Raw genomic sequence first — 16,309 nt, 5'->3', positions numbered from 1 at the left:
AAGGAAACAACAGATGTTGGCAAGAAGGCGGAGAAGGAGGAAGACTTTTGCACTGTTGGTGGGAATGCAAACTGGTGCAGCTACTATGGAAACCAGTGTGGAGGTTCCTCAAAAAATTAAAAATAGAGCTACCCTACAATCCAGCAATTGCCCTAGTAGGCATTTATCCAAAGGATACAAAAGTACTGATTTGATGGGGCATATGGACTCCAGTGTTCATAGCAGCAATAGTGACAATAGCCAAATTATGAAAGGGCCCAAATGTCCATCAACTGATGAATGCATAAAGAAAATATGGTGTGTATGTATGTGTGTATGGGTATGTGTGTGTGTATATATACATATACATATACCCATACCGATACACACACACACACACACACACACACACACACACACACACAAATTGGAATACTACTCAGTGATGAAAAAGAATGAAATCTTGCATTTGCAACGATATGGATAGAGATAGAATATATTTTGCTAAGCAAAATAAGTCAGGCAGAGAAAGACAAATACCATATGATTTCATTCATGTGAAATTTAACAAATGCAACAGATGAACATAGGGGAAGGAAAGGAAAAATAAGATAAGAACAGAGGGAGACAAACCATAAGAGACTCTTAAATACAGAGAACAGACTGGGCATTGTTTGAGGGGAGGTAATTGGGAGTATGGGTTAAATGGGTGATGAGCACTAAGGAGGGCACTTGTTGGGCTGAGCACTGGGTGTTATATGTAAGTGATGAATCACTGGGTTCAACTCCTGAAACCAATACTACACTGAATGTTAACTAAATTGGATTAAAATAAATAAATAAATAAAAAGCATTTTAAAAAAAAGATAACCAGGGCATTAAATAACTGTTAGTGTGAGCATAAGAGAACTTTTAAAATTTTGGATTAGATAAAATGAACAATAAAGAAGAAAAATATGACAACATTCCTATAAAACAAAAAGAAAAGAAAAGATGTTATAAGACCTGGAAATTTTCCGGGTAAGAATTTACAATTATAAAATAACTGCCAGTTAATTGACAGCTTTTGAATGACCCAGTTACTAATAAAATACAGGATACTTGAGATTTTCAAAGGCAAAAAAGTATGGAATAAAGTGTATACAGTATTACTTGGAAATAAATATTACAAATACTCTATTTCTGTCCATTTTCCTTATGTTTTATTTTCTCTTTATATGCATTTGGTGTAATATAAGATGAAAATGTTCAATTTTGTTTTGCTTTTACAGGATATGTGTTTTGAAAACTTAGGTATTATGAAACATGGGGACTTAATTTCCATGATAGTCAGTCTGGACCATACACAGCCACTCTCAGATGAAAATGTCACAGTGACCGACACAACATTTGTTGATACTCCAGTCCGTTTGTACTTGCCAAAGAGAAAGTCAGAAATCCGAAGACCAGCTGTCATCTATATTCATGGTGGTGGTTTTTGCTTTGGAAGTTTCAGTAAGTTTATCACATAAGGAAAAAACTATAACTGGCAATATGTTTTTGGTATAAGAAATATTTAATATAAATATACATACTTATATGTATAATAGGGATAAGTATAGCTATAAATATTAGATATTGAACAGACATAGACATATGTTTGGAGAAAAATAGGCAGACCATTATTTCTGTTTTTGTTTTGCTTGGTTTTGATAAGCTCTTTCTTCTCAGCTTCCATATTGAATCAGCTCATAACAAATGAAAATAAGACATGAAGGAGTCAATTAGTACAACTTCTTTTCTGTGACATTAGAATATATTCAGGAGCAGAAACGTTGAAGTGATATGGATGTTATAAACAGTAAATTGGAATCACATGTTGGTTGCTACAAGATCAAGTTTGTAAATACCAATAACAATAATGCTAACAGTTAGTAAAGCTTAGAATGATAGCTAGTCTCAATTCTTTTAAAGGAAAACACAAAATAGACATAGGTTACATTAAACTCCTTCTTATGAAGTCTAATTTCCCCGTTCATTTCTGGCTATGATTTAAGAGGAATAGGTAGAAGATTCAAGCCAAAAACATGAATAAATTTTCCTTCATGAAAGCTTTGGAAAACTCTTTGATAGAATGGTGCTGGTATATCAGGAGGAGGCACCATTCTATTTAATTAAACAAATGAAGAGAATGGAGGAAAGATAAACAGATAAGAAGTTATTTTTTTTAACCTTTTGCCTTTCTCTAAGCCTCATTGGGTTCTAAATAGTGAGAACCTTATAAAAATATGTGCATATAGGAAGCTACACTTCACCAAACAAAAGTTGTGAGGATTAGTCACAGAGAAAATTGGCACGGAAAATTGATGAGGCACAAACACTCAGATGAATATACAAAAGGCCAAAACAGACTGAAATTTTGGCTTTCCAGATTTCTCCTTCCTAGCTTTCTGACAACTAACAAATTAGAAATAATATATAGTCAGTAAAATTTCATAGTGATTTGTCAAAAGAAAATTATTTACGTGATTTAAACAGAGGTTAGAGAGTTTAGTTGGCCAGGCTCACTTGAAAATCATTTGATGACCCCACAGGTCCTCATTTGAAGAAGGATGATGGGATTTGGGTTTGGGTTTTGGGTAGGATAAGCTGGGAAAAATTGAGTCCTTGTAATTCCAGCTCAGGAGGCAATATTCAACTTTAACCAAAACTCGTGGGTGGGGCTTGGTCCCTGTGTTCATGTCCCTTGGTTGGTTAGTTGGTTGGTTGGTAGATTCCTGAAAACCATCCCAATAGTCACTATTGAATTTACGATCATCCTTACAAGTATAGGATGATAGCTTGCCTCCAAGACAATAATTAGTGAGAACAATTCTGCTTTTTTTTTTTTAATTTATGTATTTTGAGAAAGAGAGAGAATGCAGTAGGGGTAAGGGAGAGAGAGAATCCCAGGTAGGTTCTGAGTTGTGAGCACAGAGGCCAACATAAGGCTCAAAGTCATGATCCATGAGATCATGACCTGAGCTGAAATCAAGAGTGGGACACTTAACTGACTGAGCCACCCGGGCAGCCCAGTCAAAGCAATTCTAGGTCAGGTAATAGGATGCGGTAAAGATCAAGACTCTTGGAAAGATGTGATTCATAGGTGAATTTTATAACATCCAGGGAAGCAGGTATTCTGAATGTCCTTCAGGAAGTCCTCATAAAGATTGCTTTCTTTCTCAAAGATTTTAAAAGATTCTGGAAAGTGAATTCTAAAGCACACACTGTGACAAGGAAGGGAAGGACAGTCATGGCGTACTTCTAGTAATGTATGAAGCCCTAAGACAGTGCTTCTCAAATTTTAGTGTCTCAGCATGACCTAGTAGACTTGTTAAAAACTCTTGGGCCTGGCCTACAGAATTTGTGATTCAACAAGTAATGGTGGGGACCGATGATTTGCATTTCAAATTAATTTCCAGTTGCTGTTGATGATACTGATCCGGGCACTACACTATGCTTGACTGCTTGTGGAGATCAATGACCTGTGCCCTGCGGTGGCTCAGAAATCCTGTCCCATGTATCTGAGTTCTGTCTCTCATTCGTGTGTCACTCACGGCCTGTTTGACTCTAGGCCTCCCAGTGCCTCCCACTCAGCTAGAGAGCAAGCTTGTTGCTATTTCAGAGGAAAGAGGGTATGAAGGATTGTATGCCCTCACATTTCGAACGCTGTGTCCTTGGCTCAATCCCCCCTTCTGTAAGTTTGTTATCCACCATATCCATCCTTGGCTCACTTCTTTCTAATATTCTCACAGGAATATCAGACAAAATATGTTGACAAAATCACTCTTTCTCCTTTTGCTCCATATCATATACCTCTTTCCCTCTTATTTGGCTTCATCAGTGTATCTCCATCAATACTCTGTTTTTTTGCTTTTTAACTTTGAAAAACATGTTATGCTCATTTTTATCTTGAAAAAATATTTTTCCACCTGGCCATGAATTCCTCTGTCTCATTAGTCCCTTTGATTTCCCTTTCCTTCTCAGACCAATTTGTATACACTGTAGGTTCTAGGCCTTCCCTATTTCCTTCTTTACCCACTTTAATTAATTCCTCGATCTCTCTACTCTAATGCATTTGATGAATACTAGTCTCTTCTCCTCTTTGACATTCTCACTGCTGCTCCTTTTTCTTTCTATGACAAAGTATCTCCTAGATTTCCTCTGTTATTCATTGTTTTCTCATCTCCCTCCCTCTCTCATTTAAAAACAAACCAAGCAAACAAAATAACAGGTTTCCCATACTTACTCTTCATGAATATTCTTGTCCCCCAGAATTCTCTCCCTATCTTTGGGATTTGACTGTACATACTCTCTTTTCCAATCCCTGATCTTCTCGAAATACCCACATGCTGCTGACATCCAGTCCTGAATCTGCTTCTCTGACACTGTTCCTGAATCCTGATTCCACATATACACCTATCACTTAGACATTACAACTGGACAAATCACAGACATCTCAAGCTCCACATGACCGAGTATAATTTATTGTCTTGTGTCCGAATGGCCTCAGAAGAAACAAACAAAAGAACCACTATCGATCTAAAGCAACATTGAATGCTCTCAGTAAATAGCACTTATGATCAATTAATTATAGTTCCTTAGCACTTACATCTAATTACCATATCCCATTCATTGTACTTCTGAACATTTTGACTTCATTAACACAATTTAGTACTTCGTCATCTTTTACAGATAATCTTTTGTGATGTCTCTGCCTCTTCCCTGCTCAACCTTATTTCATCTTCTACACTTAGTATACTGGATCTTTCTATCATGCAAGTCTGATTATATGATTTCTTTGTCTAAACTCTTCACTTTTATCACTTAATAAATTTAAATCCATTAGCATAGTGTTCAGATTTCCAGGTTCTTACATTTTAACTTGCCAACTTAGTCGAAATGATTTCACAGTATTTCTTTTTTTTTAATTTTTAATTTCATTTTTTTACTTTATATTCAAATGAGTTAGCATATAGTGCAACAGTGATTTCATGAGTAGATTCCTTAATGCCCCTTACCCATTTAGGCCATCCCCCTCCCACAACCCCTCTAGTAACCCTCTATTTGTTCTCCATATTTAAGAGTCTCTTATGTTTTGTCCCCCTTCCTGTTTTTTAATTTTTTTTTACATTTATTATTTTTGATAGAGACAGAGCACATGTTGGGGAGGGGCAGAAAGAGAAGGAGACACAGAATCTGAGGCAGGCTCCAGGCTCCAAGCTGTCAGCACAGAGACAGACGTGAGACTCGAACTCACAAACTGTGAAATCATGATCTGGCCGAATTTGGATGCTTAACCAACTGAGCCACCCGGGTGCCCCTGTCCCCCTCCCTATTTTTATATTATTTTTGTTTCCCTTCCCTTATGTTCATCTGTTTTGTATCTTAAAGTCCTCATATGAGTGAAGTCGTATGATATTTGCCTTTCTCTGACTAATTTTGCTTAGCATAATACCTTCCAGTTCCATCCACGTTGTTGCAAATGGCAAGACTTCATTCTTTTTGATTGCTAAGTAATACTCCATTGTATGTATGTATGTGTGTGTGTGTGTGTGTGTGTGTGTGTGTATATATATATACATATATATATATATATATATATATATATATATACATACCACATCTTCTTTATCCATTCCTTCATCGACGGTCATTTGGGCTCTTTCCATACTTTGGTTCTTGTTGATAGTACTGCTATAAACATTGGGGTGCATGTATCCATTCAAAACAGCACACCTGTATCCCTTGGATAAATACCTAGCAGTGCAATTACTGGGTTGTAGGGTAGTTCTATTTTTAATCTTTTGAGAAACCTCCATACTGTTTTCCAGAGTGGCTGCACCAGGTTGCATTCCCACCAGCAGTGCATAAGAGATCCTTTTTCTTCGCATCCTCGCCAACAGCTGTTGTTGCCTGAGTTGTTAATGTTAGTCATTCTGACAAGTGTGAGGTGGTATCTCATTGTGGTTTTGATCTGTATTTCCTTGATTATGAGTGATGTGGAGCATCTTCTCATGTGTCTGTTAACCATCTGGATGTCTTTTTTTTTTTTTAATTTTTTTAATGTTTATTTTTGAGAGACAGAGAGAGACAGAGTGCAAATGGGGGAGGGGCAGAGAGAGAAGGAGACACAGAATCCGAAGCAGCCTCCAGACTCTGAGCTGTCAGCACAGAGCCTGATGCGGGACCTGAACTCACAGACTCTGAGATCTTGACCTGAGCCAAGTTGGATGCTTTAACTGACTGAGCCACCCAAGCACCCAGAACTGGATGTCTTCTTTTGAAAAGTGTCTGTACATGTCTTTTGCCCATTTCTTCACTGGATTATTTGTTTTTTGGGTGTTGAGTTTGATCAGTTCCTTATAGATTTTGGATACTAACCCTTTATCTGATATATTGTTTGTAAAAATCTTCTCACATTCTATTGGTAGCCTTTTAGTTTTGCCAAAAGTTTCCTTCACTGTGCAGAAGTTTTTATTTTCATGAGGTCCCAGTAGTTCATTTTCTCTTTTGTTTCCCTTGCCTCCGGAGACGTGTTGAGTAAGAAGTTGCTGTGGCCAAGATCAAAGAGGTTTTTGCCTGCTTTCACCTTGAGGATTTTGATGGCTTCCTGTCTTACATTTAGGTCTTTCATCCATTTTGAGTTTACTTTTGTGTATGATGGAAGAAGGTGGTCCAGGTTAATTCGTCTGCATGTCTCTGTCCAGTTTTCCCAGCACCATTTACTGAAGAGACTGTCTTTTATTCCGTTGGATATTCTTTCCTGCTTTGTCAAAGATTAGTTGGCCGTACGTTTGTAGGTCCATTAGTGGGCTCTCTATTCTGTTCCATTGATCTAAGTGTCTGTTCTTGTGCCAGTACCATACTGTCTTGATGATTACATATATATATATATATTAATTGATGGTTACAGCTTTGTAGTACAGCTTGAAGTCTGGGATTGTGATGCCTCCTGCTTTGGTTTCTTTTTTCAAGATTGCTTTGGCTATTCAGGGTATTTTCTGGCTTCATACAAATTTTAGGATTATTTGTTCTAGCTCTCTGAAGAATGCTGGTGTTGCATTGGATATATAGATTGCCTTGGGTAGTATTGACATTTTAACAATATTTGTTCTTCCTATCCAGGAGCATGGAATCTTTTTCCATTTTTTTGTGTCTTCTTCAATTTATTTCATAAGCTTTCTATAGTTTTCAGTGTATAGATTTTTCACCTCTTTGGTTAGATTTATTTCTAGGTATTTTATTTTTTTTGCGTGCAATTGTAAATGGGATCGAGTCCTTGATTTCTCTTTCTGTTGCTACATTGTTGGTGAATAGGAATGCAACCGATTTCTGTGCAACCCAGTCAACGCACCAATTTCTGTGCGTTGATTTTATATCCTGCAACTTTGCTGAATTCATGAATCAGTTCTAGCAGTTTTTTGGTGGAATCTTTTGGGTTTCCATATAGAGTATCATGTCATCTTAGAAGAGTGAAAGTTTGACCTCCTCCTGGCCGATTTGGATGCCTTTTATTTTTTTGTGTTGTCTAATTTCAGAGGCTAAGACTTCGAATACTATGTTGAATAACAGTGGTGAGAGTCGACATCCCTGTCTTGTTCCTGACCTTAGGGGGAAAGCTGTCAGTTTTTCCCCATTAAGGATGATATTATCGTTGGGTTGTTCATATATGGCTTGTATGATCTCGAGGTATGTTCCTTCCATCCCTACTTTCTTGAGGGTTTTTATCAAGAAAGCTTTGTGTATTTTGTCAAATGCTTTCTCTGCATCTATTGAGAGGATCATATGGTTCTTTCCTTTCTTTTATTGGTGTGATAAATCATGTTAACTGTTTTTCAGAACCAGCCCTGCATCCCAGGTATAAATCCAACTTAGTCGTGCTGAATAACTTTTTTAATGTATTGTTGGATCTGGTAGGCTAAAATCTTTTTGAGGACTGTTAATCAGGGGAATTGGTCTATAGTTCTCCTTTTTAGTGTGGTCTCTGTCGGGTTTTGGATTCAAGGTAATGCTGTCTTCATAGAAAGAGTTTGGAAGTTTTCCTTCCATTTCTATTTTTTGTAACAGCTTCAAGAGAATAGGTGTTAACTCTTCCTTAAATGTTTGGTAGAATTCCCCTGGAAAACCATCTGGCCCTGGACTCTTGTTTTTTGGCAGATTTTTGATTACTAATTCGATTTCCTTACTGGTAATGGCTCTGTTCAAATTTTCCATTTCTTCCTGTTTCAGTTTTGGTAGTGTATATGTTTCTAGGAATTTGTCCATTTCTTCCAGATTACCCATTTTATTGGCATAAAATTGCTCATACTATTCTCTTATTATTGTTTTTATTTCTGCTGTGTTGGTTTGTGATCTCTCGTCCTTCATTCTTGATTTTATTTATTTGGGTCATTTCCTTTTTCTTTTTGTTCAGACTGGCCAGTGATTTATCAATTTGGTAATTCTTTCAAAGAACTAGCTTCTGGTTTCATCTGGTTTTTTTTTGGTTTTGATAGCATTAATTTCTGCTCTAATTTTTATTATTTGCTGTCTTCTGCTGGTTTTGGGTTTTATTTGCTGTTCTTTTTCCAGCTCCTGAAGGCATAAGGTTAGGTTGTTTATCTGAGATCTTTCTTCCTTCTTTAGTAAGGCCTGGATTGCTATATACTTCGCTCTTATGACCGCCTTTGCTGCATCCCAGAGGTTTTGGGTTATGGCGTTATCATTTTAATTGACTTCCATATATTTTTTAATTTCCTCTTTAACTGCTTGGTTCCCCCCTTCATTCTTTAGTAGGATGTTTTTCAGTCTCCATGTATTTGAGACCTTTCCAATTTTTTTCTTGTAGTTGATTTTGAGTTTCATAGCTTTGTGGTCTGAAAATATGCACAGTATGATCTCGATCTTTTTGTACTTACTTAGGGCTGATTTGTGTCCCAGTATGTGGTCTATTCTGGAGAACATTTCATGTGCACTGGAGAAGAATGTACATTCTGCTGCTTTAGAATGAAATATTCTGAATATATCTGTTAAGTCCATCTGGTCCAGTGTGTCATTCAAAGCCATTGTTTCCTTGTTGATTTTTTGAATAGATGGTCTGTCCGTTTCTGTGAGTGGGGTGTTGAAGTCTCCTACTATTATGGTATTACTATCGATGAGTTTCTTTATGTTTCTGATTAGTTGATTTATATATTTGGGTGCTATCCCATTTGGTGCATAAATGTTTACAATTGTTAGGTCTTCTTGTGGATAGACCCCTTGATTATGATATAATGCCCTTCTACGTCTCAATACAGTGTTTATTTTCAAGTCTAGATTGTCTGATATAAATATGGCTAATCTGGCTTTCTTTTGTTGACCACTAGCATGATAGATGCTTCTCCATCCCATTATTTTCAATCTGAAGGTGTCTTTAGGTCTCCAGTGGATCTCTTGTAAACAGCATATAGATGGATCTTGGTTTCTAATCCATTCTGTTACCCCATGTCTTTTGATTGGAGCATTTAGTCCATTGACGTTTAGAGTGAGTACTGTAAGATATGAACTTATTACCAGTATGTTGCTTGTAGAGTTGGAGTTCGCTGGTCCTTTCTAGTCTTTGTTGCTTTTGGTCTTTATTTATTCGTTTGTTTATTTTTTCATCTTTTCTCCAATCAGAGAGACCCCCTTAAAATTTCTTGCAGGGCTGGTTTAGTGGTCACAAACTCCTTTAATTTTTGTTTGTCTGGGAAACTTTTTATCTCTCCTTATATTTTGAATGACAGCCTTGCTGGATAAAGAATTCATGGCTTCATATTTTTCTGATTCAGCACACTGAATATATCCTGCCACTCCTTTCTGGCCTGCCAAGTTTCTGTGCATAGGTCTGCTGCAAACCTGATCTGTCTTCCCTTGTAGCTTAGGGACTTTTTTTTTTTTTTTTACCTTGCTGCTCTCATGATTCTCCCCTTGCCTGAGTCTTTTGTGAATTTGACTCTGATATGCCTTACTGATGGTCAGTTTTTGTTGAGTCTAATGGGGGTCCTCTGTGCTTCCTGGATTTTGATGTCAGTGTTTTTCCCCAGGTTAGGAAAGTTTTGCACTATGATTTGCTCACATAACACTTCTACCCCTATTTCTCTCTCATCCTCTTCTGGGACCCCTATAATCTGATGTTGTTCCTTTTAGTGAGTCACTGATTTCTCTAATTCTTAAATCGTGCTCTTTTTCCTTAGTCTCCCTCTTTTTTTCTGCTTCATTATTCTCCATATGTTTGTGCTCTATATCGCTGATTCTTTGTTCTGCCTAATCCATCCTTGCCACCGCTGCATCTGTTTGAGATTGCAGCTCAGTTTTAGCATTTTTTAATTTCATTGACTAGCTTTTACTTCTTTTATCTCTGCAGAAAGGGATTCTTATCTATTTTCGACACCAGCTCGTATTCTTATTATGGTGATTCTTAATTCTGGTTCAGACATCTTGCCTGTATCTGTGTTGGTTAAGACCCTGGCTGTCGTTTCTTTCTGCTCTTTCTTCTGGGGTTAATTCCTCTGTTTCGTCATTTTGATGGGAAAAAAGGAATTAATGAGGTAGAAAAATTAAAATAAAAAAAATTAAAATTAAAAAAATATTAAAATTAAAAAATTAAAAACAAACACACACACAAAATGGAATAAATCATGCTAGATCCTAGGTGTGTTTTGGTCTGGGTGTTGAAAGTGCTTGATAGATTAGAGAAAAGGGAAAAAAAAAAAAAGGAAATCATTTGAAAATTTTAAAAAATGATTACACTGAAGTAGACTAAAATGAAATGACGGTAGTAAAATAGAGTTTGGAAAAAATTACAAAAAAGTAAAAAATATAGTAGAAAAAATTTAAAGAAAAAGTATTTTTAATAAAAAATGATAATAAAATGATTTTTTTCTCTTTCTGTATTCAATAAAAAGAAAAGAAAAAGAGAAAAAAAAGAAAATCGGATAGGTGGACTGGCTAACAGACTGAAATACGACTGAAATTACTTCGTTTTCCCCTATAAGTCAAAGTATGAAGCACTTGACAGACCATAAACTAAGTAGGTGGTGAGACTTGTGTTCTTGAAGAGTGAGGGTGACCCAGTTGGGCGGGGCTTAGTGTCACAGCTCTGCTAGTTGGCATTCTCCATCCTCCACTAGATGGCACTGCTAGCCTACTGGAGTGGATTGTTGTGGCGCTTGTAGGTGCATATTTGCATATGTGGGAGTGATGAAAATGGTGACACCCAGCTACCCAGTCTCTAGTATCGGAACTCTGTTCTCCTTGATCAGCAATCGCGCACCCATCCTTCATCTTCGGTTTCCATCCACTCCCCACTTTCACACTGTCCATGAACAAGCCCCAGGCAGCACCTCCTTTCCGAGTTTTGTCTCAGATGCAGATGCCTTCCCCAGCCCCCCCTTCTGAGGGACTGTGGCTTTGTCTCTATCCCTCTGTGAAGGGTCTTATTGAACAATGGCTGGGTGCTGGCAGCATGTAGGAACACTTGCTGGACCCTGCTGCTGCCGGTGCCCCGAGAATGTGGCCAGGTGCCAGCCTGCCCCGGAAAAAGTTCGTGAGATAGTGTAGCAGCAGCATTTCAGGGATTTTGGAAAATCACAACAGACATCTGGCACCAGGCTTCACCCCAAATGATCTTGTTCTAGTGCCAGAGAATGGGGCCATTCTCTGGGGTCTTCTGGGACCAGGTGGCCTCACAGCATCCAGCAAATGTCCTTCCAGCAGTGGAACTGTTCTCCCCGTGTGGCCTGAGAACCTTCTGGACCCAACTCTGCTCCTGGGGATTCACCCTTCCCACCAGAGCATTGCTAGTATCGAGCTGTGGAGTTTCAGACTCTGCACTCCTCCTGTTTACAGTCTTAATGGAATTTAAACCCTCTCCTTTCTCCTTTCTCCTTTCTCCCTTTTTAGTTCAGTCCCTGTGGCTGTTTCCAATTTTCCACTTTCTCTTCAGCTGCTTTTGGGGAGCAGTGCTTTTCACATATTCTTCCCCCCCGCCCACCGTCTCCATCCTCTCTCCGCATGAAAAGCAGCTCCCTGCCCTCTGTGGTTTCTGTCTCCCCATGTTCACCTCTCCATGCCACATACCTGCTGAATTCTGTCATTCAAGTTGTGCAGATTGTTGTGTTAATCCTCAGATCAGATTTAGTGTTGGTCTGGCTGTATTTCATGGACGCACGACACACAGAAAACTTCCATGCTGTCTGCCATCTTGGCTCCTCACTTTCCCAGTATTTCTATATCTTTTTTATCTCCTTAATGTTTTCTGTAAATTAGAGTTCACATATAATTTAATTTATACTAGGCATTTGTAGTTGGAATATTATGCTTCCTTTATAAAATACATTTTAAGATATTCTAAGATATATAAAAAGATAAATTAATGAGGCCAATTTGGCCTCATTTGTCTCAAAAGAGATGCATTTTTTAAATTTATTTATTTTGAGAGACAGTGTGTAAGCAGGGGAGCAGCAGAGATGGAGAGGAGAGAATCTCAAGCAGACTCTATGTTCTCAGCACAGAGCCCAACATGGAGCTCTATACCACCAACCGTGAGATCATGACATGAGCAGAAATCAAAAATCTAATGCTTAACTGACTGAGCCGCCCAGATGCTTCTCTAAAGAGATGTATTAATACCCTTAAAGTTCTTATAAGGTCTATGAAATATCCAAGTATCTATATACACATTACCTGGGTCTTCAGTTAGCACAAGACAAATGCTCACAGATAGGAAAATATCACTTTGGAAAATATTTGGAAGTTCTCCTGATTATCATGTTGATTTCCCCTTTATTGACAAATGCAATGATTGTGATCAGTAGTTCCTAAAAAATGTGCAAATTATCATTCAGGACGCATGTTCCAACATTTTGTTCAGCCAAATTCCTGTTGTGTCTTTATTCTGTGTCTTGGCTTTATATTTGTGTATTGTTTATAGATAGTGAGAACTTCTATTTATAAACTAGAAAGGACTTAGATAGCTTCTATTTTTTGACAGATCAGGACATAGATAATGTAACTATTTATTTATAAATTTCACTTTTCCTTTTTTGTTTCCTAGGCTTCCTATTTTTTTCTTCTTTATAACTTGAAGTTGTTTTGAGAACTAAGAAATATAAGAATATCTTTCTCTAGTCATTTTATTTACATAAAACAGCGGTTGTTATTTTTCATCCTCAATACTAATACCTTCCTGTTTCTACCTGAGTTCTACAAGTGATATAAATTCAGTAATTGGACATTGAAGACGGAAAAACACGAGCCAACAAGTTTTATCAGAAATATGGTGTGACTTCGGACAGCTGGAGATAAAGAATAGGAAACAAAAAACTTAAAATGACTTTTGCTTTATGATAAATAAAAAGTATTGGGAGATAACATGAAGACAGGTTTGAAATATATCATTGAGGGTCTTTCATTGTGGGTATCAGTGACTTCTTATGTCTTGTACATTTTGGTGTTCATCCACCCATTGCCTTTTCTTGCATATTATCAACTCAGTCTTGAATGAAAACATTTATCTACCTAAAAGGCTAGTTGATTTACTTTTCTGTTTTCATGGTATTCACATACCCAGTATTTAATTAGTTTTTAATTTGAAGTTTTGTTAATGTGCAGGAGACATCTTGGAACAGCTTCTCTGAATTTCTAGGATCTTGTGGTAAATAAAGTAGTAGCAGATGTCACAGAGTTGCCAAAGTTATGTGGCCAGGTTACTGGTAAATTGGGTTTGGAGGTACCTGGGGTTAGAGACACATGTGTACTAGGGAGAGAGGGGATGCCTTGTGTGCTAAAATGAACATGTAAGAGCAGAAGGTTTATGACTCCTTGAATAGATGGACTGCAAACAAAATCAATGCTGTTGTTGTGGGATTGCAGTAAGAGAATAATTTTCTTTGGCTTCACCAAGCAGAGGTTTGATTACCAAATCAAGTTAGCTATGCCTGAAATATCAATTAAAAAAATAATTCTCTTTATTTGTCACCATTGCAATGTAAACCATTCCTCAGGAGTCCACTATCTCATATTCTTCTGTGATTTTGGAAATCTCTCACTCGCTAGAGGCTCTCTCAAAATTAAGTTACTTTTCTTTAGACTCTGTCTTCAATACCAAGGTTATTACACCATTTCCTAATGTGACATGCAAAGAATATGGAGATTCAAGGAACCGTATTATTGAGTGCTATGGTTTTACAGAGTCAGTGTATCTATTATTTTCTTTCCCCCCAAATTCTGAACCAACTGAAGATTATATACAAAATTCAAATAAACAACAGTCAAAACATAACCATTATTTCTAAAGAAGGCTTTGGGAGAAAGTGTATTTAGGTACTGAGTTAGATTGACTCATCTGTCGTGGCTGGCCCTGCTAACCAGCCACGCAGTTCCTCCCTATGGAACTTGCTGCCTGAAAAAGCAAGCAGAGTAAAACGCAACAAGCCACAAAAATTTCTTGGGAGAATCATTGTGTATAGGCAGCGGATGCAAATAGAAAAAATAGAATGGCCCAAGGCTACTTTCCCTTCCTCAAAACACCAATCTGCAAAGTCATCTTTTCATCACTGGAGACAGTGACAGAGGAGACACTCCTCCAGACTGTGTCAGGCTGATTCTGGTCCCTCTGAATAGAAATGGAGTGGGAAATTTAGGTTTCTATATAACACTCACATTTCTTTCCAAGTTCATAGCTACAAGCATTTCTGTTGCTGTGGTGTTTTTTTTTTTTTTTTTTTTTTTTTTTTTTAACCGAAAGTACTCTCACATTTCTTTCTTCATTCCAGAGCAGAGTGCTTATGACTCCCTGAATAGATGGACTGCAAACAAACTCAATGCTGTTGTTGTAGGATTGGAGTAAGAGAATGTTTTTCTTTGGCTACTATGATTTCTGCCTTCACCAGGTAGAGGTTTAATTTCCAAATCAAGTTAGCTATGCCTGAAATATCAATTTAAAAAAATTATTCTATTTATTTATCACCATTGCAATGTAAACCATTCCTGAAGAGTCCACTATCTCATATTCTTCTGTGATTTTGGAAATCTCTGAGTAACATCCCTGAGTGAGCATTTTTGGATACACTTTTGCTCTAGACACTTAAAACTCAGGTCCCAACTCAAGCCCCAAGTAACATAGCTAGATAAGAAGATATAAATAAATCCTACAAATTTGGGATGGTAGATTATATTTGGGTTGGTAATAAAATGTTTTATAATAATTCTTGTTTGGAGTAATGTAGGAGGTAAAGGTTGGGATCAGCTAAGAATTTTAAGTCATTCTCAGGAAAAGTGAATTTTACCTTCTGGATTTTGCTAGAAAATATCAGAATGTGTCAGGACAGTTCAATATTTTCTCATACTTATGCAGTCTGTATTTCTGAAGCCCACATCCCCAGGAGGGATTTTTTCGTACCTCTCTTCCCTAGTCCATAGTAACAAAAACATACTTACAGACTTCTAATCTGTAATAGTGACATAGATTTGGGTTTTTTTTGTTGTTGTTTTGTTTTGATTTTTAGCTAGGAAGCTATGAAAGTTTAGAGAGAAAACTAAAGTGACAATTTGGTCATCTAAAGAGTGATTGCCAATGCTGTTTGTTTTGATTACTCGCAGTGGCTAGAACTTCCTATTTTCAGGGATACTTCTCATTTATAACATTAGGATATATCCTTTATACCTCCATAACTTTTGAAGTAATCTAAAACTTATCATTTTAAATCTATTTTAATATAGTGATATGTCTGTTTCTGGCTTATATATTTTATCATATCCTTATGATTTGTGTTCTTTGCCCTAACGTCTAAATATACTGCATTTAAAGTAATAGATACCAACATACTTTGTTTAGGATTTTCTAAAGATAGTTTATGATAAAATTTTAAGGATCATCACAGTAACATTTAATGTTAAGTACAGATATTTACAAATTTTGTTTTTCTAAAGAGCATGAGAAAAAAAGTTAGCCCTGATAGATAACAGGCTGATAGAACCATTCTCCTATGTTTACTGGTCCATGTACATAGTGGGGGAAAAAATCCATTTGTATCCATTAAAAGAATAGTGTGATAGTTTGCCTCAGAAATGAATTCATCAGAAACAATCTTCCCAGCATACTAAAAGGTTATTTATATTTCAAAATTTTTATCTAAAATCAACCCCTTGACATTATCCTTGGTGAGATATATACATTGCAAGCATGTAGGATTTTTATCCACATGATCTTGAAAAATGTAACACTTTCCCTATAATAATCTCTCAGATCTGCTGTCCTCAAACATCCATGGTGCTCTTTCAATAATTTTTTTTAATGTTTGGACCTCCA

General features: G+C 37.0%; 1 protein-coding gene across 1 annotated transcript in view; it reads left to right on the top strand.

Moving 5' to 3' along the window:
* Positions 1 to 16,309, top strand: part of AADACL2 (arylacetamide deacetylase like 2) — a 34,343-nt gene that overhangs the window by 3,126 nt on the left and 14,908 nt on the right. Inside the window, exons 2-3 of the mRNA XM_049629693.1 lie at positions 1,251 to 1,473; positions 14,775 to 14,844. Coding sequence (XP_049485650.1) covers positions 1,251 to 1,473; positions 14,775 to 14,844 — 293 coding nt within the window. The remainder of the gene's footprint in view (positions 1 to 1,250; positions 1,474 to 14,774; positions 14,845 to 16,309) is intronic.

This window comes from Panthera uncia, chromosome C2, assembly GCF_023721935.1.
Source record: "Panthera uncia isolate 11264 chromosome C2, Puncia_PCG_1.0, whole genome shotgun sequence".
NCBI classification, from domain to species: domain Eukaryota; kingdom Metazoa; phylum Chordata; class Mammalia; order Carnivora; family Felidae; genus Panthera; species Panthera uncia.
Note: the sequence above shows the minus strand (reverse complement) of the source record. Positions and strands in the feature narration are given on the sequence as shown.